This window comes from Phascolarctos cinereus, unplaced genomic scaffold, assembly GCF_003287225.1.
Source record: "Phascolarctos cinereus isolate Bilbo 61053 unplaced genomic scaffold, phaCin_HiC Scaffold_1;HRSCAF=81, whole genome shotgun sequence".
NCBI lineage: Eukaryota > Metazoa > Chordata > Mammalia > Diprotodontia > Phascolarctidae > Phascolarctos > Phascolarctos cinereus.
The window spans coordinates 18,451,466-18,477,954 of NW_027555514.1; the positions used below are offsets into that span (position 1 = coordinate 18,451,466).

At 45.9% G+C, this 26,489-nt stretch overlaps 1 protein-coding gene across 1 annotated transcript in view; it reads right to left on the bottom strand.

The window, feature by feature from the left end:
- The window catches only part of JAZF1 (JAZF zinc finger 1), a 247,990-nt gene that overhangs the window by 34,495 nt on the left and 187,006 nt on the right, over positions 1 to 26,489 (bottom strand). The window contains exon 3 of the mRNA XM_020993362.2: positions 1,450 to 1,646. Coding sequence (XP_020849021.1) covers positions 1,450 to 1,646 — 197 coding nt within the window. The remainder of the gene's footprint in view (positions 1 to 1,449; positions 1,647 to 26,489) is intronic.

Below are 26,489 nucleotides of genomic sequence, written 5' to 3' on the forward strand. Positions count from 1 at the left end.
TGACTTAAGGCAACACAGAAAGAGCTGGTTGGACCAAAACGGTCTCATTTTAACAGGCAGAACTCAGCAAGTCCTGGAAATAAACGATAACAAAAGGATTTTTTTCTCCTTCCCACATCTGGTGCTGTCTCTGCGCCTCCACAGGACTCAATTTCCCGTCTCCGTGTCTTTGCAATAACTGAGCCTCATGCCTGGAATGCCGTCCCTCTTCACCTCCACCTCAGTGGATTCTTCTCCTCCTTCGAGACACCGCTCAAACACAACCTTCTACTTGAAGACTTTCCTGTAGCCCCCCAGCTTCGTGTAAGTACCCTCCCCTGCCTAATTAATGTATTTAACCACTTTGTATTTACTCTCTTTATACTAATTCAGTATGTATGGTGTATGTCAAAATACCTCACCCATTAGAACGCAAGCTCTTTGAGAAGCAGAGATAATTTCATCCTTTGTATCTGTATCTGTGTCACATAATACCTGGCACACGACAGGTGCTTCATAAATGCTTGCAGGTTGACCAGCTGACTGACTGAAGATAACATCTGACCAAGCCAACAGAGCCTGTTTCTACTGGATGCCAAATCAGTCTGTCGGTTAAATAATCTCAATTAAAAAACTCTGGCAAAGTCTGTTAGCAAACAGAGTCTAGATATGGGCACTGTTTCTTGTCACTGACTTTTAAAAAAAATCTCACCTAAAACCGTAACAACATTATGACTTCTCAAATCATGAGGCAGCAGTGGCACAGCAGACAGAGCACTGGGTCTGCAGTCAGGATGGCCTGAGTTCAAATCCAGCCTTAGACACCAGCTGCGTGACCCTCGCCAAGTCATTCAAATGCTTTCTGCCTTAATTTCTTCATCTGAAAAATGGAGTTAGTAACAGCATCTACCCCTTAGGGGTGGCATGAGGGTCAAATGAAGTAATAATTGTAAAGCATTATATATAATGCTAACTAATGATCGTTATAGGGCAGATAGTCAACCCAAAAAGAAAAGAATGTGGTCCATCCTTTATACTTTTTCAGGAACTGAGTCAAAGTCCAATGATTTTTTCCTGACCTGAAGGAATCACTCCTCCCCACATAAGATCTGATTATAAATACAAAACCCAAAATATCTGATGCTGATTTAGCTTTCCATTATATTTCTGTCAGTGTCCTGTGTTCATGTTGTATTCCTCTGTTGACCATAAGCTGCTTGAGGGCAGGCATAGTGTAATGTTTACCTTTGTAGTCAAAGCACTAAAAAGAGGATCTTTGAACTAGGAGACAATTAATAAATGTCTGCGGAACTTAATGGAATGGAATGGGGGACAAACAAATTGACAGGCAGTGAACTCTTTTCTTAGGGGAAAAGAGAAGCAACTCGTAGCCCACGAAACTTGTACCCAGAGAGTGGCGTGTCCTTTCTCTCAATATGGCAGGGCCTGAGTGGAGCCACGAGGACTTACCTGTTGGTGTGCTGCTGCGAAAGGAAGAGGAGGGGGTGATGGGAGGGGTAACCGGTGGAGTAAGGCTTCCGCTGCTGTGGCGAGGTGGAGTGGACACATTCCCTCGAGACACTGAGCTGGACAGAGTCAAGGAAAGTTTGGGCTGAATTTTCTTCTTCAAAGACTCTTGCTCCCGGCGAGCTGCATCAGTCATAAATCTGAAACGTCAACAGAAGGTGGGGGGAGACAAGACAGTCATTAAGGTTTGGGGAATCATCAGATATGCAAATCTACAGCAAATGTATTGAAAACCTCCCCAAATGACTCTAACAAATGTGGACTGAAAAGTATGCATTGTCCTTGACTCAAAAAATTTCAGTGATTTTTTACTGCAAAAAAGAGGGATGTTAGTCGAACACAGCAAGAATCAGCTTAACTTAGCAGTGAAAGCAATTTTCAACACAAAAGCTACATTCCTCAAGGAATTTTTATGGACAGTTCCCGAGAAAGAAAGGTAACCCTGAGGTTTATCATTTCAGAATTGTGATTTAGGTTCATGTAAGTCTTCCCACTCTCCCCAAGAGATACTGAATATATAGCGGGGCAGTGTGACCCAGACTTATGCAAATATGTTTATTATTCCCTAGATTTGTCTTATGGGAGTAACTCTGATATTCTACTGACCTGTTTTTTGTCTTACTGCTAAGGAAAAGCATATAGTTAAGATCTAAATATGTCATCATTACGAGCAGCTGTGTTTGTGTAAATAGAAGCATGCTGATAGGGGCACATGAGCTAACAGGATGAGTAGAGGAAGTGTATTTCCCCCCAAATCAAGTTACCCTTAGGTCCCTGAGAGAGTCTGAGCATCACCGCATGGCAGACCTGCATTAGGGAGAGTGATCTGGCCTTTCACCTTGTGTGAAAAATGTGAGGTGCTACACACTGGGTAGAAACCCTTCATACCTGTTATAATGAACAGGCTTAACTACATCCCCATCAGCTACATTATATAGCGATGGAGAGATTCAAAATCAGAGGGTACTAGACTCTCTCTGCTTAAGATACTCGCTGGGCAATTATTAAAGCGGCAGCTAGGTGGTGCAGTGTATGGAACACCAGGCCTAGAGTTGGGAAGACTCATTTTCAAGACTCTGGCCCCAGACACTTAGGAGCTGTATGACCCTGGACAAATCACTTCACCCTGTTTGCCTCAGTTTCCTCATCTGTAAAGTGAGCTGGAGAAGGAAATGGCCAACCACTCCAGCATCTCTGCCAAGAAAACCCCAAATGGGATCACAAAGAGTTGGACAGGCCTGAAACCACTGAACAGCAACACAATATTAAGGCAGCATAATATAGCCCCCGATTCAGAGTCTGACCACTTAGGTTCAAACACTGGCTGTGATTCTTGTTATGTACATGAGACCTTGGGAAAGTCACTGCCCCTGGGTTAGAATGTCTTCATGTGGGAAATGAAGGCGTTGCACTAGATACCCCTAAGGTCAGCTCTGAATCTTCTTATTCCAAGATCTTCCTTCATGACCTTAAAGCTCCCAAGAAATGTCCTTCAAGACTCAGCAGGAGCCTTTCCCAGTCCTCCCTGCGGCAGGACATCCCCTCCCAAAGCCTCCTTGTACCCATTTTGTTTGGATTCTGTATATATCTATATGTATGTAGGTGTTCTGCGACCTGTTAGAATGTAAGCTGCCTGAGGGCAGGGACTAATTCAGTCCTTCCTTTTTCTCCTCAGTGTTATTTAGCACAGTGCCTGGCATATGGTTGATCCTTAAATAAAAGCCTGTAGATTCACTGATTGATTAATAACAACAAGGGGGAAAGGAAGTCTTTTCTAAAGTGTTTACCTGGGGCAGGTGTTATTAACTTGGGGCCTGTGAACCTGGTTTTTTAAAGTGCTTTGATGACTGCATTTGAGCGTAATTAATTTTCTTTGATCCTATGTATTTCTGTTTCACGCATTCCAAGACATTATTCTGAGAAGTGGTCTGCATGTTTAAGGGGTCCAAAAGGTGAAGCACCTCTGACAGAGGGGGACCCCACATGGAAACTTCCAACAGGACATTACAGAAATCCTCTACCACACGGTTTGTTACTTGTGACGCTGACGGTAGATTAGCCCCGATACTGTTACGGGGGCGGGAAGGTCAGAAAGAAGGGCCTCCCGTGGGCACACGGGGCGTTCCTGCAGCTTTCACGAGAGGCTGGGCCCCCCACGGCAGCTTTTCCAGGGGTTCCCTGCCCTGCCTCTATCCCTAAGCGCGCAGCAGTTTGCGTGGCGGCCAGCTCCATCAGCGGGGCCGCAAGCAAAGGGAGCCGGCCTCTCCCGATGCAGGATCACAGCAGACCCCCGTGACACGATAATCACATTGTAACGGGTCCTAACACCCAGCTGTCAGCGCTGGGAGCCGTCACCCACGCGCTCCGCTCCCGGGATGCCTCCGGCAACCTTATCTACAGGCATGAAGTGACGGAGACAGGTTTAACCCCTTGGCAAGAAAGTGTCAGGCTGGAGAGGATGGAGGGACCCCAGACAGAAAAAGGGGAGAAGAGTAAGCGATGGGGGAGCAAGAGCAAGACAGAGGATGAGAATGGGGGGAAGGCAAGAGAACTGGAATAAGAGGGAGAAGGGGGAGCAAAGTGAGAGACAAAGAGGGAGGGGGGAGATGAGAGGGGGAGGGAAAGGGAGAAAGGGAGGGGAAGATGAGTGGGGGAGGGGGAGATGAGAGGGGAAGAGGGAGGAGGAGGGAGGGGGAGGGAGAAGGGCAGGGGAGGTGAGTGGGGGAGGTGGAGATGAAAGGGGGGGGAGGGAGAAGGGGAGGAGGGCAGAGAATGAAGCCCCCAGGTAGGGCCCTATGCAGCCTGTCCTGTCGGCCAGAATCCTCCTCTTAGGCTTCTCCACAGCCCCCCTCCCTAACTACCTTGTCGTCTTCATTTCGCATCTGTGCTGTTATCCTCATAATCGGCACAACATGTTCTCTCTCCTGACAACACAAATCCACTGACTGTTTGCTTTTTGCCCTCGTGATTTTCCTAAGGTGGAGGTCTGACCTTGTCCCCGCTCCCTCCACCCCTCACTAACCCCCAGTGACTCTGTCACCTTTAGGACTGCACAGAAAACGCCGCGTGGCAGGTAACCCCCCTCCCAGCGCAGACTCTCTCTCCTTTCCCAGTCTAACACACAAGACCCTTCCACACTCACCAGGGTCTGTCTGGTCGCACCTCACCACTTCTCCGTCCCTTTCCAGGCTGTTTCCCATGCCTGGAATACTCTCCCTTCTAACCTCTGACCCTAAATCCCAGCACCTTCGAAACCTCACCTCTTGGGCAGGTGAGCGGTGCAGTAGAGTTCAAGTCCTGCCCCGCGTGACCCTCAAAGAGGGCTAAGAAAGAGCACCTCCCTCCCAGGGCTCTTGAGGAGATGAAATGGGACAGTGGCCTGCCCTATAAACACTGCCCCAGGATTTGTGACAGACTCCCCTGGCCTTCCCTTGGCTCGGCTGCCAGTGCACACTTCCCTGACACACCCGGACCCAAGATGCCGTCCTCATCCCTCTTCTAGGGTTTTCCTTTGTCTCCTACCCGCCCCCCCTCCCCCCATTCCCACGAGCCTCAGGCTGGACTCTTGTTGACTGACTTATCTGATTAGAACCAAGGCAAGACAAGGAAGCTCATCAATGAGGCATCCTATCAAAGACACCCAGGACCCCCTCTCCTGGCGCAAGGGCACCCACGATCCCATGACATCTAGGCGCCCCCCCCCAATCCCTGACTCCATCTGTCCTGGAAGGAGCAGTAATTCCTACTTGGGAGTCTGGGTATTTATTTTGCTTTCTGGATGTGGGTCTGGTGGTAACTAAGATGGAAATCAGCTCCCTCCCTCTCAGACCAGTCATAAAGGGTAGATTCTGCAAGATAAAAAAAGGATCTGCCTTTTTCGAGGCTAAATAGATCTGAGGGAGCAAAATGTTCCCAAGTCATGCGCAGGTCTCCCTCCCATCTAAGGGAAAGGGAAGAAGGTTCAGGCACCGATATTTCTGAGATAAATCGCTCTCATGGATCAGTGACAACTGCCAACCTCTGACTAAATATCTCAACCAACAAGCATTTATTAAGCACCTAAGACGTACCAGGCACTAGACTAGGTGCTGGGGAAAGCAAGACACACATGAAATGGCCCCTGCCCTTGAGAAGCTGAAATTTTTAGGAGACAAAAAGTGTGCATATGTAAGCATGCAGAGAATTACAAAGTGAATGAGGTGGTGGGGTTTTTTTTGGGGGGTGCCCAGCATGCCACCTCTTGTCTCCTCTGCTCCCCATAGTCCACTTTCCAATCAGAGGCTGGGGATATCTTTCCAGTCTTCCCAATGTTGTGATAATGAGATCACTGAGATAATATTTTAAAGCTAGGCAGCCCATAGTAGGTGCTTAATAAATATGTATGGCTTGGTGGATTCCTGACTCCATGTCTGCTGCTCTATCCACTGTCCCACACTGCCTTTAGCTGGCTGTCATTGAGGCTGCTGAAGCTGATCTGGGGGCAGGGAGAAGCTTGGGGAGATGCCGGCTTCAGGGGGAACTTGACGGCCTTGACTGAAAGGGTCTGGGGCCAGCCACGGACCCAAGTTCCCCCCAATCTGAATGTCTCCAGAAAATGAAGCAGCTTCCCATCTAAAAAGACAGCCGTTACTAAGCCCCTGCGGAGTTATACAGACCTCTTGGCAGACAGGCTTTGTTAAGTGGATCCCGGCCAGGAAACATGACGTCATTGGAAGATATTAATAATAACGAGTTTTGGACTTGTCCACCCAACTGCAGAACTTCAGAGCTGGGAGGGGCTGAGGAGGCTGCCTAGCTAAACTCCATCTTTCTACATGTGAGGAAACTGGGGACCAGGCCTCAGAGTCTTAGTAGGACAGTCAGGACTGGAGCTGAGGAGCCAGCTCCCACTACCTTTATTTCCTACATGCTCCTTCCAGGCAAATGGAGCCTCTTATGTTCTCTGTACATGCCACTCCTTTTACCTCTGGGCCTCTGGCAAAAAGCTCCCTCACCACCCAAATCTGAAAATCTGCATAGCACTTGAAGGTTTGCAAAGCACTTCACATTTATTATCTCATTTAATCCTGACTACCATCCTGGGAGTAGGTGCTATTATGACCCCTATTTTACAAGTGAGGAAACTGAGGCAGAGAGCGGTTTAGTGACTTGCCCAGGATCACACGACTAGTATCCAACCTGCTCCTGATGTATCTTTCCAGCCTCACTGCCTGTGAATTCCCCTCCCATACTCTACACCAATATGAAAATCAATGCATTTTCTAATCTCATTAAAAGGTCAGACTAAGCCTTTCACAAGCCTAGCCAGTCCACTCACAGGTTGAGGACCAGAGCTGTGAAGGAAACTCCTTATTGGGGTCTCCTACTGGAGAAGGCCAGCCAAGGCCAAGCATGCTTTTTCATCCATTAATTAATTCATTGCAGGATTGGAACCTAACGGTACCACAGGGACTATTTAGCTTGACCTTTTCATTTTATAGATAAGGACACCAAGGCCCAGGGGAAGAAGCAGACTGGCCCCTGCTCTCATAGCTAGCAATGGCAGAAGCGGTGTTCACACCAAAGCCTTCCAGACCCCATTCCAACCTAGCTGCCCACATGGGACGCCTGGCCAAGGCAGTGTTGTGTTACCACACTGGCGGAGCTGACCCTTGTGGCTGCTCCAGCATTTGGATAACACCATTTCTGAAGGCCCATATACAAGGGTGACAGCTGGTGGCTTCCTAGGATCCTGACTGCAGGGGCAGATGGAGCAAGGAGGGAGGCAGAGAGGAGATGAAGGAGGCTCCTTGCCTCCAGGAAACAAATGCTCCCTGGGGAGAGAGGATGGGAATTTTCAACATTAAGCCCAATCTTGTCAACGTTGATGAATGGTCCAGAAATCTTGTCCCTAGAAAAGTAATATGCTCATTCTGAAATGAAAGCTGGCCCCAAGATTCATTCTGACTTTGCTTCAACTTGGAAAGGCCCAAGCTGTTTAAATATGAAATGCTTATTTGAGGAAATATTTGCCTTGGGTAAAGGACATAGGCCTTAAGCAAATTTTCACACCTGGGTTAAAAATCTTTAAAATCCTTAGACTACAATGTCCATTCAGTCTGATATATTAATTTGGGGTACCACAGGAGTAAGAAAAGATTACTAGTTCAAATCACCCCCTCAAATTTGTAGAAATGAACAGTTACAGGCTGGAATGTCTGGCTAGACCTACCATCAGCTCCTTCGTTTAACAAATATTTCTCAAATATTGGCTACTTTCAGCATAGTTTGGGATTTAGAAATGGAACAGGTCAATGGTTATAGACTCCTCAGAAAGTTCATGCCTGTGTATCACGAATCTTTTAAAAATTATTACAAATTTAACTAACATTAACATTTCAATACACTTCCAAAAAAAAAACAACAGAAAAGAGGATTGTATATGAAACTGTTGAATTCTTTCTTCAGGAAGAGAGCTGGAAGGAATCAGACGTAATAAGCACTGAACAATGTCCCCCAAATGAAACTGACTCTGTCTTAACAGACGGGATATCGCTGGTTACTGATGCAGAAGGCTTCCAAACCAGTGCTCCGTGCAGGCAGACCACAGACCGTTTGGCCTAAGTCAAAGCTCACGCCGAATGTGGAGAAAGGACAAAGGCGAGATGGCTGTTCTGTAGGCAATTATGATAGCTCCAATCTGACCCACTTAAATGAGCTACTGAGGCCAAAAAAAAAAATGGGAAATGGCTAAAGGAAAGGACACTGGTACCATTCCCTCTAGATGTAAAACTGGCATAAAGTACCATGATAAAGAGGCAGGAAAAGACAAGGAACAAAGCCAGTTGGCAAACACCTGATCTCCTTGTTAAGCAGGGAAACATGTGGGCCAAGGGTTAACAAATCTGGTTGACAATATGAACTCATCTGTGAAATATCATGGAGGATGGTGAAAATTCACAACCTGTTTTGTTTTGGAAAATTATGAAGAACACTGGGAAGAAAATGGATCTGCTGGAAGGCTGGCGTGAGACTCAAGCAGGCCACGTCATTATAGATGAGATGGGAAATAGGTCAACAAACAGACCAAAACGTCTCTCCTTTCATTACCCTGGACGGTAGAACCACTGCATTTAGATACTTCCCACTCAGTCCCCACCATTCTATGTGAAAAGCAGAAACAGCTGCTAAGGTGATAAATTTTGTAAGAATGGCTGGACCAGATGAATTGCACAAAAAAGAAACAAATCAATGAAAAATCATTTATTAAGTGCTTACACTGTGCCCAGCGTTGGGGATTAGAAAACAAAGGCAAGATGGTGCCTGATCTCAATAGGGAAGAAGGAGTAGGAGAAGAGTAGACAGGGAAGCGTGTTTATAGCTGGGATGTCACAGGGACAGTGAGTAGAACTCACTAGGGCAGCCACCAGTCCACTGATAAACCCTTTCCAGAGGTAAACTGGGAGGAGGGCAGCCAGGGTGCAAATGGGCACGCCTGGTCTCAAGGACTCTAGAGCTAAGCGTTTTGGCTCTTTCCAGGATCCTGAAGGCCTGTTTTGGAGGATGTAGCAGCAATGGCACGGCAGAAAACTGCTGAAATCTGTTCTGGAGGCAATGACAGTTTGAAAGCACTGGGTAATTTTTCAAGACACCAGAAAGGGAACAACGTACCATTTCTTTTTTCTTTTTTGAGACTGTCTCCCTCTCTTGCCTAGGCTGGAAATTCAGTGGGCCACTCATGGATCCGATCCCACTGCCAATCTACACAGAAACTCTGACCTGCTCCATTTCTGACTCGGGCTGGTTTGCCCCTCCGCTCCCAAGGGCTCGCTATATTGGTGATGGACTCACCTCAGGCACCCAATTGGGTTCAGCCCTATTGCAATTCAGGACTACCAAACTCAAAAGCCATCCTGCAGCCTCAGTCTCCCCAGAGACATGACGGCAGGCATGGCCCACCTCTCCGCGCCTACACACAGGTGAAGGGGCAGCAGAGGAGTGGTTCCTCATCTAGGGCCCAGTGAAGAGCCTTCTGCATCTGGTTCCCCCTGGCATCAGGGTTCAAAAGGTAATGAATGGGAGTTAAAAACTCGTGCTTGGGAGATGTTGTAAAGTTCCCTGCACGTGGCAGAGGGTCCCGTCCAAGCCTTCTTTTGAGAAAACAGCAAAGGCAATTAAAACACAAAAGAACATTTAAAAGGCTGGTTTTGCATTTTCCGTGTCCCTTTGGGCAGTATCATTTTTTTCAACAAAAACCAAATCTGTGAAACCAAGAAGGCTTTAGGGGAAGGCGGAGGGGAAGAAGGGAGAAAGGGTCTGGCAGACACTATGGAATCCCATGAGCTCCAAATCTGGCAACTGATTCCTCCAGACAATGAGATTTCTCAAGTAACAGTGACAGAGTTAGACACTAGTAGATGGAGAACCCAACTGGACAAGCTCCACGCATCTTTTCTTTGGCTACTGCTACACTGGAGCCTGTGGGGATATGGGAAGAAGGTGGGCCAGGAAGAAGGCTGAAATATGCCTTTTGAACAGAGGGCATGAGAAATGTCAAGAGGATTACGGGTATGTTTCATGATGCAGTCACGTGTGGTCCACATGTCAAAGAATCTGGCTGCTCTCTAACGATGAGCATTCAGCGCTGAACGCACATCTGTGGGCAAAGCCAGGGGTTCCTCTCCATGTCTGAGCAGCAACTTACACCCGTGGTTAAGCTGAACATGGATCAGATTCAACAGCCGGCTGGCAAAATATAACCTGAAAACAGCAAGGAGTGTACATTTCAAGAGTGTTAATTCATTAGGGGGATTTTCCGTTTGAATGATCCGCAGAACATGGTTAGAAGCATATTCCTTTTTAGGAAGTAGAAGAAGATGGTGTAAAAGAAAAAAAAAGGGCATGATAACTTTAAAAACATTTTTATTTATTTCACTAAACATTTCCCAATTACATGTAAAAAAATTTAACCATCATTTAAAAAAATCCTGAGTTCCAAATTCTCTCTCCTTTTCACCCTTCCCTCCTCCTTGAGAAAGTAAGCAATTTGATTTTGATACATGTGAGGTCACACAAAAGATATTTCTATATTAGTCATGTTGCAGAAGAAAACACAAAGAAAAAGTAAAATTCTTAAAAAGTCTGCTGCAATCTGAGTTCAGAGTTCATCAGATCTCTTTCTGGAGGTGGACAGAATTTTCATTATGGGTCCTTTGGAACTGCATCGGCTCAATGTCTTGATCAGAATAGCCAGGTCTTTCACAGTTGATAACTGTACAATATTGCTGTTACTGTGGATACGGTTCTCCTGGTTCTGTTCACTTCACTATGCATCGTGTAAATCTTTCCAGGTTTTTCTGAAATCACCCTGCTGGTCATTTCTTATAGCACAATAATATTCCATCACAATCACATACCATAGCTTGCTCAGCCATTCCCCAACTGACGGGCATCCCCTTGATTTCCAATTCTTTGCTACCACAAAAATAGCTGCTATAAATATTTTGCACAAATAAGTTCTTTCCCCTTTTCTTTGATCTGTTTAGGATACAGACCTAGTAGAGTATGCATAGTTTTAGAGCTCTCTGGGCATAGCTCCAAATTGCTCTCCAGAAAGGTTGGACTAGTTCACAACTCCACCAACAGTGCATCCGTGTCTCAATTTTTCCAAGCCCGTACTAGCATTTGTCATTTTCCTTTTTTGTCATGTTAGCCAATCTGATAGGTGTGAACTGGTACCTCAGAATTGTTTTTGTATTTCTCCGATAAGTAGTGATTTAGGCATTTTTTAATGTGACTATTGATAACTTTGATTTCTTCTTCTGAAAACTGCCTGTTCACATCCTTTGACCATATATCAATTGGAGAATGGCTCTTGCTTTTATAAATCTGGCTCAGTTCTCTATATATTTGAGAGATGAAGCCTTTATCGGAGAAACCCGCTGCAACGCCCCCCACCATTTTCCTCTTTTCTTCCCAATTTTGGTTGCATTAGTTTTGTTTATGCAAAAGCCTTTTAATTTCCTGTAATCAAAATTATTTTATTTCTATAATCTTCTCTATTTCTTGTTTGATCATAAACTCTTTCCCTTTCCATAGATCTGACAGGTACATTTTCCCACGCCCCCTAATTTACTTATATCACCCCAAAAAGGGTATTATAATTGATATATATTCTAGAAAGTTGTACTTGGCTATGGCTGGGGGCTCCTATTTGGAATGGCGGTCTACAATCAATACTGTCTTTTTTGGAATCTGACTCACAAAATGGAAACCATAACCAAAAGCTGGTTGGAATGCACGAATAATTAATAAAAATTCTACTGCCACCTCACTTTCTATGGCACCAGCTTTCTTTATTGATAATAAGTTGCTCTAAATGATTGAATGGAAGCTCCTCAAGGTCAGGGCTTGTCTTCAAAACAAAAAATCTTTTCATCCCCAGCAACTGGTACAGTGCCTTGCACTTGCAATTGGTACAGCGGGTGCTTAATAAATGCTAGTTGAATGTATCATTACCAGTACAGATCCAGCCTGAGCTGAACTCTGTAACTAGCCCATTGTAATTGGCATTACCGGATGAAGGGGGGGCTGGAGTCAGAAAGCCTGGGTCCAAATCTCTGTTTGATTTCCAAGGACCTGTGTGACTTTGTGAAAATTAAATCACCTCTCAAGGCTTTTGCAAACCTTAGAGAGTTTTATATACATATACATACATATACATATATATGTATATATATATGTATATATATGTATATATATATGTATATATATGTATATATATGTATATATATGTATATATATATGTATATATACATACATACATATATATATAAAGTTTTATAAATGCTAGTGATTATTTTTTTGCTCTTATTAATATTATCCATAAAACAAGGGGTTAGACAAGATCCCTACCAGCTCAAAAATTTTAAGCTTCAACTACTTTAATTTTAATTATTAATTAATAATAATTAATAATAATTATTAATTCAACTATTTTAATTTGCAGGTGAATGTAAGTGAGCATGGATGCAACTGACTTGAATGAATGCCTCTAAATATAGGAAACTGATTTTAGAATATTAATCATTTCTCATGAAGGACTGGGCAAGTCCCTTCTGCAGGGCTTGGTTTCCCAATCTTTAAAGTCTGGCAGCGGTGGACTAGATAATTTCTAACGCCCCTTCTAGCTTTAAATTACTATCATTAATTTCCGAAAAGTACATGCAGAAATCTTAAGCAAAATCAACCAATCCAATGACTCAGTAGAAAATGTATACAGCCTACAGGCCCCTGCTCCTCAGCCATCTCTCTGCTTAGAAGAAGGGCCCTTCATTATTTCTTTAGAATGAGATTCGTCACTTAATTTGAAATTAATGTGAATTCCAGTGCCTTTTAAATGTTGTTTTCATTTCCAGGCTTGTGATCTCTTCATTCTCCTGGTTCTGTTGTTCCAATCTGTCTCCCGCCCTGCTATGGGCGGTCTGACTCTCTCTCTCTCTCCCGTTCCTGACAGACTACCATGGCCCTCTAACACACAGAACAGCAAATATCAAGTCTGTTCAGCATTTAAAGCCACATGGCAGCACTGGCGGAACATCAATATTAAATAGACGGGCCCTTGTTTCCATGGGAAGCTTGAGATCACCAAAACAGCTCTGCAAATTTTCCAAAGGAAATCTAAGGCCCTCTCCTCCTTTTCAACTCTGGGCCCAAACTGTCTGTCCCAGACATACCGACTCATAGAAGGCTCAAACGTCTATCGTCATCGGGACAAAAGGCGCTCTTCAACCACTCTGTCTTGGGGCCGTGCGATTCTCACGGGTTACAGATCCCTTCCAGGAAGCTCCCTAAAGCGGCCCAACGCCACCCAAGCAGGAGCACTGGAGGACCCCCCACCCCCCATCCCCAGGGAAGCCCTCTTCAGCCTAGGCTCCGGGCTGGGTCTTCCTCATCCCAGCGGTAAGCACATTTGGCAAGCATATGATTCACTTGGTGTTTATGACCGGGGGTTGTTGAAGAGTGTAATATGTTATCTTGAATGACTTGGATGGATGGAAAACATCCCTGAAGGGCAGAGTTGTGTTCTATTGAACTAAATACTTTTTTATAATCAACAATGGATAAGCACGGCATCTACATCATTTAGCCCATAGCAAAATGGTAGAGATGAGGTCCACTGGTGGACAGACAAGATGAGTTGGCCTTTTCTCTATTAAGGGATGGCCTCTATTCACGCAGGTCTTCAAGATTTTGTATAGATGGGAGAATAAGTCTATGAGCCGGTGACCATTCATGTCTCTTGGTTGCCTTTTTGGAGTACTGGTAAGATCTGGGATTTCTTTCCAGGCCTTTAGTATGCACTCCTCCTTCAAATCCTTGCATGGTGATTCCTCTGTGCTCTCACAATCGTGTTGCCTCTGGCACTAGTCTCACACCCAATCTTACTGATTTATCTGCCTTTTTTTTTTGAGGCAATTGGGGTTAAGTGACTTGCCCAAGTGTCAAGTGTCTGGTCTGAGGCCGGATTTGAACTCAGGTACTCCTGACTTCAGGGCTGGTGCTCCAACCACTGCGCCACCTAGCTGCCCCTGCCTTTTTTTTTTTTTAGGTGACATTCTACTCCTATAATCACATTCAGAACTGTTAAGATCTAAATGTGGTGATCCCATTGCCCTAGATGATAAAAACAATTAGAACACTCTTGGCAGATCTTTTCCCATTTTTCTTCTGCTTGTCCTCCTTTTTCCATTTTCACCCTTAAATGCTCCTGGGATCATTCTGTTCAGTTAGATCTCTTGTCAAGCTTTGTTCAAACTGAATTTACCCTCCACTGCTTCATGAGCTGATACTGATCACAATCAACCATTATACTTCTTGGTAAGATTTTCCAAAATCTGTTCATATTCTATACCAGGACTGTCTTTGGCTACCATCGCTCTCTACTCAGCAAATAAATCAAATGTTTGCTGACTAGGGTGCTTTTTGAAATCTTTTGGTTTCCTTATAGTAACAGTTACATCAAGTAAACTTCTATATAAAATTATTATAATTGGTGTTGAGATGCCATTTCTGTTGTCCATTTCCCATTTTTCATTGTCAACTTATGTGTTCAAATACTCTAGTACTGAGCTGTTTCAAGTGTAGACCGAGTCTTTTTCTCATTAGAATTCTTTCTTCAAGCTTTTTTTTTTTTTGTTACTAATTCTGATCTTTGCTCTGACAAGTCAGTAGTCTGACTGTTCACAGACAGCTGATTCAGGGAAAAATCCCACATCAATAACAAATTTTTTCCCGTATGTAAAATACAATTTGTTCCATTAAAATGCTATTTTGTGCTCATCATGTCCAGTGTTTACCCATTCTTTTCTTGAAAGAAGTGTTTATGATACAGATGTGAGACTTTGGTATAATTTACAAGTCTTTGGCTTATCTTATTCTCAGACCCTGCTTTTCCCACACATTTCTTTTCATCCTCAGGCTTTTCCACACAGACATTACAAGTATTTGTAAAAAAACACGGTTTTGCTATTTTCAGGAATAGCTGCGCCTTAGAATAATGGTTACTTACACATACAGCACTTTCCACAGATTAGCTCACTGGAGCTGCACAACTCACCTGTGAGTTTAGAAATGAAATGAATCCCATTTTGCAGATAAGGAAACCAAGGAACAGAGCAGTTAAAAGTATTGCCCCATGACTGCCCAGGCAGCTAGTGGATAGAGTGCCAAACTGAGAGTCAGGAAGGCTTGAGTTTAAATCTGGCCTCAGATACTGGGCTGTGTGACCCTGGGCAAGTCATTTAACTTCTGTTTACCTCAGTTTCCTTCTCGATAAAATGGGGATAGTAGTCACACCTCCCTGCCAAGGTTGTTGTGAAAATAAATGAGATATTTATAAAGCACTTAGTAAACCTTAAAGTGCTATAGTTACTACTACTAAAACAGCAACTACTACTACTACCACCACCACCACCACCACCCATGGTAACAGCTAGTAAGAGCAGAATTTGAACTCAAGTCTCTCCCGACTCCAATACCCTCTCCCCCATACCAGACTGCCTCCTAACAAATAATGATAGACTTTTATATTTAAACTTTAAAGTCTGTAGGCAGATTCTGCCTCAGGCACTCACCAAGCTCCATGTGTGTTACATAAGCTTTTTCAGCCTCAGTTTCCTTATCTGTAAAATAGGGCCAGTAATAGTACCTACTTTATAGGATTATTCCAGGTTCACATGAGGTAATACAAGTCAAGTACTCCAAGCCTTGAAGATCTAAAAAGGTTGGCTACGATGTGCTGACAGAGCTGGGGCTGTGTTGGGTACTGTCCTTGGTAGCCAGGATTCAGGGACAAAATAAACACCCTCTGCCTTCAGGGAGGTTACATTTTGTTATCCAAGGCAAGATTTGAACCAAGGACTTCCCAATTCCAAGTCCATCACATGCCTTCAAGTATGACACTCGACTGTAGAGAGGAGTCCCTTGAACTGATTGTTTTACTGAAAAGAGAGATTTAATTCACAATGCCCAACCGAAAGTGATCTGCAGTCTTTACAAGCAGCTGGTTCACTTCCAGGATGCAGTGGGTCCCCTCCGGCTCTGTCTTGTGGACTTGTGCCTCCAGCTACGGTCTTCATGGAGAGGCCAAAGCTAGGGCTAATGACCACCATCTCAAATCAGAAGCACTCAGAAGCTGTCCTGGGTGCGGGGCAGGTGTGTAAATCCACCCCATTTCAAGCCTGCTTTTCTCTGGGCTCCGCCAGCGCGTTTGGATGCCGGAGGGCTCCCAGCACAAAGCTTTCCTTCTCCTGCTGTCCCGAGCGGGCCCCTCTAGCATGCACGCAGGCCATGCTGGTGCCCAATTATGCTCTGAATAAATGCTGAAGAACAAACCCCCAACTGTCCCCCCTCCGTGTCTCCGGGAAGCAGACACTGGCCCTGCCTCACACTGCCTCTCTGCTGCCTTATTATGCCCCCGGAAACGAGGCACATGCCCACGGGAAAACATAAAGTGGATGCTATAAAACCCCAGCAGCTCCTGATTACAGAGGAGAGCCCTGATCTTTGTCATCCCCCCAATCTGGGAAGAAAAGCTCCTTTTTATGTGGCCTTAGGGGAGGCCCTGCAGGTGACATGCATGCTAGGTAGGCAGAGAGGCAGCAGCACAGCTTGAAGGTAGTTTGCCCAAGGAAAGCTGCCCAGTGTCAGGGAGAAGTTACAAACCCAAGGACTGCTGCCGTCTCCAGGTCTAGCCAACCTGATGCCAAGCTGTGAGCTTGGCAGTGAGCTCCGGCACCAGAGGGAGAGAGCTTCCCCTCCTGCCTATGAGCTCTCTGTCCAGTTACTGGCATTATCCAGTGACCCTGACAAGGGGCAGGGGAGACTGGGAAGTGAGGGCCCGGGCCATATGCCAATCAATCAGTTCATCAACACTAAGCCCCTACTATGTGCTAGGCACCTTGCTAAGGAATACAAAAAGCTCCCTCCCGGAGCTTACACTCTAAATGGGGAGTCACCATGCAAACAGATATGTACAAAGCAAGCTACATACAGGAAAAATGGGAAATAATTAACAGAGGGAAGGCACTAGAATTACAAAAGACCGGGGAAGGCCGCAGGAGGAGGACGTGGTGATGGGAGACCTGAGCACAGTATCTAAATATCTGGAAGTTCATGCTTGGGGCAGCTAGGTGGTGCACCACATAGAGCACTGGCCCTGAAGTCAGGAGGACCCGAGTTCAAATCTGGCCTTAGTGACCCTGGGCAAGTCACTTAACCTTGAATACCTAAAATTCTATTGGGAAGGATTAGATTTGCTCTCCTTGTCCCTAGAAGCAGAGAGGACTAATGCAGACCCAATGTGGATGGAAGGATGGGTGGATGTTATCTAGAGGGAGGCAGCTTTTGGGCCAAAACTACTCCAAACTGGAACTGGCTCCTTAGTAGGTAGTAAGTTTTCCATCATCTGAGGAATCCAAGCAGAGGTCAGAGCCTGACCAGAGCTAAAATGAGGAAGATTGTTCAGGCTGTGGAGGGCAGATTGGGGATGGACAGAAAGACTGGTCAGTCAGTCAGCACACGTTTATTAAGTGCTTCCCATGTGCCAGGCACTGTGTGAGCTTTGGAAATACAAAACGCAAAAGGCAGTCTCTGCCCCGAAGAGGCTGGGTGCGGGGGGAGAAAGCGCCCGGCGCAGAGGAGTGATGGAGACGTCTAGCCACAGGAAGGCATCCAGGAGGGAAGGGAAGACACGGCTGGCTGGGTACCCTCCTTCTGGCAGGTTCTGAGAGAAGCCCTCTGTCCTCCAATTGGAGAGAGGGTGCCGGGGGCAAAGGGCGCGATCAGGCCTGAGCTTTAGGACTGACGGGAATACAGGAGATGGGTTAGGATGGAGCAGTGGTGCTCGAGGTGAGAAGTAGTGAGCCTAACCACGGATGCTGGCCAGGGAAGCCACGAGACTCAGCAGGGACCGATTACTTATTGGATGGCAGGAATAAGATAAAAGGAAGACTCGAAGGTAACCTCGGCTCAGCTTGAGGAAGAAATGCAGTCTGGACTCATCTGACCTTGAGTTCAGCCTTGGGGACGCCTCTAAGAAAACTTTCATTTCTATGGACAACAGCTTTCTTGTCCTCCCTGGGGTCTTCCCTGGGAAAGTCCAGACACATGGCTTGTGTCCATGAGGGGCTCTCATCTCTCACACAAGCACTAACAAAACATCGAATCCAAGACGTGTTTTTATTTAACCTGACAGAAATCACAAGGGACTTGCACTGTAGCCACAATCAAAGTGAACTCCCTTTCCTGTTCTACTCTCTCTCTCTTTCTTTCTTTCTTTCTTTCTTTCTTTCTTTCTTTCTTTCTTTCTTTCTTTCTTTCTTTCTTTCTTTCTTTCTTTCTTTCCTTTCTTTTGCAACTGGGGTTAAATGACTTGTCCAGAGTCACACAGCTAGTGAGTGTTATCTGTCTCAGGCCAGATTTGAACTCAGGTCCTCCTGACTCCAGGACCAGTGCTCTATCTACTGTGCCACCTAGCTGCCCCCCAGCCCCTTTCTTTTCAAGGAGCCCATACCAACCTCTAGACTTATGCTGTCACCATGGAAGAGCCTTCCTCACAAGGGAGAAGAAGGTGGGGTTATCAGGGGCAACATTCCCCTTCTGTGGGTCCCACCTTCCTACAGGACCTACACAGTCCACCTGACTCACAGTATTGGCAAATTCCAGACTGGCTGGCTGGAAGAATGGTGGATGTCCTTAACAGAAGTAAGAAATTCAGGAGGACAAGCTATTTTCCTTTCTTTTCTTTCTTTTTTTTTCCTTTTGGACAGGGAGGAAATTGCATTCTGGACATGTTGAATCTGAGGTACCAGTAGAATATCCATATGGAGATATTAAGCAGGCCGTTAAAAATGTAGGTATGATGGAGACAGAGAAGGAGCAAGCAGAGAGATAGGAGAAAAATAAAAAAAAATTAAATGTTAATTATTTAAAAAGAACCCAATCCAACATGAAATGTGAATTTCTTTTCCTACCTGAACATTCCACAAACTAGCACACTGAGGCATGACTCAGAATATACCTTCTGTCACGAGGCGTACACAAACATTCATTCATTTTCCAAATATTTGTCTACTAAGTATACAGCGACCCTATTTCCGACCTCCAAACTGGGACTCACAGTGGCCTGACAAAACATACTGTTTTTGTGACGCCTCATAAAAAAATGTGCCTTCTTCTCGCGAAAGTGGGATTGTCCTAGAAAACCCAGGGACATACATCTGGATGGGGGGAAAAAGACACAGAATCTGTGTTTCCCACCTGACTTTGTGAAAGGGGTTTTCTTTATAGATCTGGTACATGAGAAACAAGCCATTCCAAACCCTGGAATATTGTTTTGAATGCACAAGACAGGGCAAGACCCGACAATGTAGGTGAGATACTCTTCCAGTTCCATTTAAAACTGTCCGCCGACATCTCCCATACAAAACTCTCCCAGCGCCCAGTGAAATAAGCCGGGCTGCCTGGTCCTTCCCGGAGGAGGCTTTTCTTTTAAGCCTGGTTTTCCACTTCTGGGGGCTGAGGAAGAATGAACCAGGAAATTATCTGGCCTTTTTTTTTTTTTTACTATACTATTTACACCACACACAGCAAATGAGAAAATGTCTACAGCTACTCATCCTCCTGGAAGTAGACATTGCACACTATTGTGCTCTGAGGGATTTCTCTTTAGGAGGGAATCTGAACAAACACTGTTCAGATGGTGTTTTTGTGGGACGGGGTGAGAAAAACTCTGAGTGCCTTTCCTCTATGGCCCTACATCCTGCAGAAGTGATGGGCACTCGGGCCTCCCACTGACTTCAAAGGACATTTCTTCCCCAGCTCAGTCAATGGAGGGAGACTAGGAGAGGCCTGAACAAGGCGATAAGGGAGGTCAGCCTTTGTTCCACAATTTATTTCCTTGGATTGGGGTGGGGGGAGGGGAGAAGATAAATTATTTAAGCAACTCTTCTGTGGCCAGCATTAGCCAGCTTGGAATCTGACCCTGATATTTATAAAAATCCCAGTGGTAAAGGAAATATTAAGGAAAAAGAATAGAAAAATAATTAAGATCAAATTTGTCACTGAAAAGAATTAGAAATTTCCTGAGAAATGCATATTTCCAGCTTTTATTTTTCCCTTTGTGTACAATAAAGTAAGGTGATAATAGTATATAATAAATAAAATAGTAGGAGAATAATAATAAATTGGACTTAAAACGCAAGTTTTGGAAATGTTTTCTATTCTCTTTTCAGCTGGGAAATTAAATGCATTAACCATAACAGCAAAATACCAGGGTTGTCCATTAAAATGAAAGTTAAAAGTGCAAACCAGTCATCTGCAGATGAGAAAACTAAGGCAGAGAAAAACTATGTTTTGTGCCCGAGATCACACAGCCAGTCAGTAGCAAACCTGAGACACTGTGCCCCCCAGTTTTCAGATGTCTCCTTATTCTAGGGCCATTTCTGCTAAGACTCCAAGATGCCATGGCTTTCACCCTGGCCCCCCATCCGTGATCACCCCCCTGCGCCTCCACCCCCCATACAGAGGCACTTTGGAGGATGAAAGGTGCCAGCCTTCAAAGCCAGGGAGATGACTGTGCCATGAACCCTTCAGCGCGAGGCAGCATGGCGCACATACTAGGTCAATAATTGGCTCTACAATCAGAAAGACCTGGGTTCAAGTACTTCCTCCAACACACATTGGTTTGTGGGCCCAGGCAAGAAATGGGACCCAGGAAACTCTGTCAGACTAGACATGGATAAATGACGGTAGCTTAGGAGTTTCTTCATATGATGCAGAGATGCCAGGCCTGAGCCTGGATGTCCCCCACAAAGACACTCTGCGTTTGTATGTGCATACATGTGTGCATGCAAATACGGAGTACTATTGACAGCTAGCACTTACATCAGGCTTTAAGGTGCGTAAAGTGCTTTACATCTATTGTGTAATCCTTATGACAGCCCTGGGAGATAGGGGCTATTATTATTATTCCCATTTTGCAGGTATAGAAACTGAGGCAAACAGGTTAAGTGACTTGTCCAGGGTCACACGGCTAGTAAGTGTCTGAGGCTGGATTTGAACTTATGTCTTCCTGCCTCCTGTGTGGAGCTCCATCTTCGAGGCCACCTAAACCTCCCAATGAGTGATATCTATTAGGCCTAATTAGAATAAAGCCCCCTCTGAAGATGGTCAGCAAAAAGGCTCAGTGACTATTGGTTCCAGATATATTTCCCAGGCCCTCCGTCACTCTGTTCGCCCCTCAGAGTTGTTAAATTTAATGGCCCCTTCTGGGACAGTTGTTCAGTGACCCACACCTCTAAAGAGAGGACTGACCACTCCACTCCCCAACCTCTCCCTTCTTAGTCACGATCCTCCCTTTGTCTAGAGAGATTCCTGGAAGGCTCCCTCTGCACTTGAGAGGCTGGTCATTGGGGGCTGAGAGGGTCAGGCCGGGCCCCTGTGGCCTGGATGAGACCCTTGGCTTCTGTGACATGGGCCAGAGGGTGTGTGTGTGTGTGTGTGTGTGTGTGTTTGTGCGTACGTGTACGTGTGCGTGTATGAGCACATGCTGGGAGGGAGTATATAACTTCCGGAGTCTGCCTCACTCATTCCCGCACTGCACTAGGTGCTGGGGGACACCCCAAGACGACACAGACATTTCCTGCCCTCCTGGAGCTTAGAGTCCAGTAGTAATTGGCCTCCGTTCAGCTTGCCAGGCATTTACAACAGGAACGTGGAGAGTACAAAGGAGAATGGGGAAGGAGCTTGCATGGGATAAAGTGGCCGGGGGCTTAGCGGTGGGCAGGCTCACGTTTATGGGGCCTGAGAGGATGTGGCCAGACCCAGGAGGCTTTTATGTGCCTGAGAAAATGGGTTTCAACCAGTCTAACGATTAAATGAGCGGACTGCGAAAGCAGGACTCTGGCAGCCCCTCCCCCCCAGCTCAGACCCAGGCCGGTGCCCAGCAGCACCCAGACTCCTCGGGAAAGCGATTCCCGGCGTCCTGAGGGTGCGGAGTGCATCTTCTCAGTTTCTTCTGTGGCCTGAGGAAGGACACGGCCTTTGCTGCCCCTTAGACAGGGAAACGGGGGTCTCTAATCCATGTTCTGGGGCTGCAAGTTAGTAGGGAAACTGAGCTCTGAGGCGTGGGCAGCAGAGGGGGTGGAGCGAGGCCGACCGGGGTTTGGGTCCCACCTCAGTGCTCAGCAACAAAGACTTATTCTGCTTACCATCTCGATGAAGGGGAAGGGAGGAAGAGAATTTCAAAAAAGGAATGCTAAAAACTGTTTTACATGCAACGGGGAAAATAAAATATTGCTAAAACCAAACAAAAGCCCGAGGATTTATTAATTAGCTGTGTGACTCTGGGCGAGTTAATGCCACCTCTGTGCCTCAGTTTCCTTATCTGTAAAATGGGGTTAGAAGGCATCGTCACAGTGCTGTGAGGCTCAGATGAGATGGCTCCTGTCTTTTATCCTCAGCTGCTTGTTCCTGACCCGTTTCCCCTCTCTCTCTCTCTCCCCTCTCCTCCAGCCTCCCTCGCTGGGGATACCTAACAGGGGACGTGAAGATGGAAGTCTGCAAAGCCCTTTACACACACGGGGGATCCCCACGAGGAGCCTCCCGGCTGCGGTCTTAACATGCACTAAGACTTTGGGACACCCTGGGTTTCACCACCCTGACCACCCCTGCCCCACCCGATAGCTCCAAGATGGAGGTCCCGCAGCTATCACCCATTTCAATTTGTAGAAGAGGGAGTGGAGAGGTGAAGGGACTTGCCTCCCCCTGCATGGGCAGGAAGGAGAAGAGGCGGCATCTGAATTGTGGCTCCTGAGCCTTCCCGAACTGAGGGGCCCTTGGTCCAGGATCAGTCCCAGATGAAGACACTCCTTCCACCGGTGCAGATTGCGATCTTCTTTGACACTTAGAGGCTCACACTGGCACAAGGCTCTGTGCCTTTTACCCAGGTTCTCTGAGGCCAGGCCAGGGAGCACATGGTCTAGACGGTCCCCCCAAGATGGACCCAGTGGCCCGCGATGCTAATCTAGGTTGGAAGTAGGCTCCTCCTCAGAAGGGTCGCACAGGCTGATGGATTTGGTATCCAAAGCAACTTATCTGGACCTTTGCCTGAGATATAAAGGGCTGCAATGTGCCACGGCAGAGGGACAATTCACAGCCACAAAGTCACCGATCCTCAAAGATGCACTTGTGCGCGGGAGCGCACACACACACACACACACACACACACACACACACACACACACACACACATTTTCCTTCAAAGCACTGGATGCCGTTCAAGTTTTATTTCCATGTTTTGGGAAAACGTTTTATCTTTCTTATTTCACAGAAGATGGCCAAATACCCCATTCAGACCCTAATATGCCTACGCACGCAGGGCTCTAGTTTACTCTCTGAAGACCTCAGCTAGAACAGTGGACAAGACGCGATCAGAGGAATAAATCTGACAATCTGCCCGGCCCGCCTGTAGGACATGTGGTATTTCTGACGACAGCCAAGGTGCCCCTGACACGCCACGCAGGGAGTGTCACTGGAGGAGAAGCAAGGCAGCCCCCAGCCCTCTGAGCTGCAGTCTGGTGAAGTCCCTGCAGCAGGGACGGTCCCTTCATGCACATCCCATTAAAACAAAATAACTACAACTACAAAACCTGCCGTCTGCTGCTTTCCCATCTTCTTTATTAAGCTGGCCATTAATTACTGGTAACAACTAATTTAGCCTGGGTATTTTTACTGCATAATTATAAAGGATGCAGGCAGGGTATCCAGCATGCTGGCCAAACCATTTTGGAAATGCTTGTGGTGGGATATTTTAAAAACTGCTATGTTTTGAAAACAGCCTGAAATAAAATGCCAAACTCCATTTAATACGGCAATTATCATCCGCAAAATTCATCCTTCCTGCAGTTAATGGCTGCCTTCTTAGCGCTTAGCTCAGCCTGACTTTTGCTCGGGTCATTAACTAACAAACTAGTCATCACCCGCTGGTAACAGCACATCTTTCATGGGCTATTGCTTAATTAATCCAAGTACATGATTCGATAGCTGCCCCTCTCTGGGTGCGATCACATAACAATCCCACGTTATTGTCCAGCAACAAAAAAGCCAGGGAAACTTCACGCTCATATTACAGCCGGTCTATTGCATGGGATAAGGCAAAGCGCAAAATTTTACAGATATGTTTCTCAACTAAAACATTTAGGCCAAAACATTTATTTGAAACACATCATTAATTTAATAACAGACGCTACCAAAACAAGTCATAACTCCCCCTTTTATTGCAAAAGTAATTGGGTAATGAATAATGAACAGCATCTTACTGAAAAGGGCAGTAAATATGTTGACTTTAACATTAATACTCAATTTTTGTTAATAAGTCAGCTATTAAATTTAAAGATGGTAGCCCTGATTTATTGACTTGCTATGGGGTAATTTTAAAGTGGTATCTAATATATGTCAGCGATCTAATTCAAAAGCAGATTTGATCATGATATTAACAGACAGTCCTGCTTAGATTTCAAACAGATATTTGATGTGCTAAGATCTCCCATCTTCTCTACCTCAGATCTTGTAGGCTTCTGAGAAACCATTTTGCATCGTCTTGCTTTGCATATATATACATACATACATATATAACATATATGTATGTGTATATATATGTGTGTATGTGTGTGTATATACATATATATGTTTGTACACACACACACACACACACACACACACACACACACACACACACTGTTAGTTAGCTTAGCATTTATGTAAGCATTTCCCATAGATAAGATACCCTCATTTAGCCTCCCAACAATCCAGTTACCTAAGTACCAAAGGTACTATTCCCTCCATTTTACAGATAAAGAGACTGGGCTGAGAGACAGGAAGTCACTTACCCAGGGTCACTCATCTATTAAGGTGGTGGAATTTGAACCCAGGTTCTTCTGATCCCGGCCTGGTCAACTATAATCACCATGCCACGTGAGACCTTGTTAAATTGTTCAGTAAACAACATAATTCAACCTAGGTGGGCCTGTCCTGTACCTCCCTCCCCCAATGCCATTTCCTCAGCCCATCCAGAGGAAGGTAGCCCAGAAGGACTGAATTTTCTTCAATCAATGAGATTCAAAAGAAACTGGGAATCCCTCTTTACTCAAAGCCTTCCCACAAGGACCCACAAGCGATGCCAGTGGGCCTTTTACTCTCCCTTCAGATATTCCCACCGTTACTCAGTCATCCAGAGATTCTATTATCTTTGCCTCCCTAAAGGTGAAAGGATTCAGAGCACAAAGGGAGGGGTCTTGGAAAGGATCTGGTCCAGCCCCACATCCGACAAATGGGAGCCCCCAAGAGAAGGGACTCGTCTGAGGCCCCCGGGAGAAAATGGCACAGCGGGGATCTGAGCCCGGATGCTCAGCCTCCACACCCCTGGTGCTCACCAAGCTGTACCAGGCCGACGCAGGGTGCACTGCCGTCAGCCTACCAGCGCTTACGAAGCACCTACTGTGCGCTACGCACTGTGCTAAGTGCTGGGAACACAAAGAAAGACAAAACTATTCCCTGCTCACAATGAGCTCACAGTCAAACAAGCTGATGGACAGACAAGGTAGAAAACCAAAGCCGACGAGCAGCTGAAAGGCAGGAGAGCCTGTGGGGAGGACGGACCTCTCGGCCAGCCTGCACCTAGTCAGGACCATGGAATGGTACACGCTGTTCTGGCAAAGGCTAAAGTCTACTTCTTCAGAACTGTTAAGCTTGTACCTGTGTTAGCAATATTTCTCTGAGCTTTTCTGAGGGAGGGTCAGTGAGGTGAGCTGGGCAAAGCATGCAAATGTTAGAGGGCCACAGAGACATCTGTTCCCATTAGGTGCCGGGCAATTTGATGTGTGCCTGACTTAGAAGGCCCTTCATGAAGGATGCTGGGCCTGTCCCGAAACGATTGTGTATTAAAATATATAATGATAATAGCGGACATTTGTATAGCACCTACTATGTGCTAGGCACAGTCCTAAGTGCTTTATAGCACCTACTATGTGCAGGCACTGTGCGAAGTACTTCACACACATTATCTCACTTAATCTCCATAATAACCCTGTGAGGTAGGTACTGTCATGACCATCTCCATTTTACAGCTGAGGAAACCATGGCCAACTGTGGTTAAGAATGACCAACCCACACAGCTACTATGCTTCTGAGGCTGGATTTGAACTCGGGTCTTCCTGACTCCACTGCTCCGCCAAGGTGTTTTCTCCCTGCCCTGCCCCCACCCCAAGGGCCTTCCTGTTATGAATGGTAATATATAAATGGCTACTGAAAACCCTCCTATTTACGTAAGAGTGCAGGACATACTGCGAGCCTTTTAAGGGCAGAGAGAGTCATATCCTCGCAGCACAAGATCTCAAAATACAGCGTAAGATGAGTCCATTCATCAGGCATCTATTCCTGGTGCT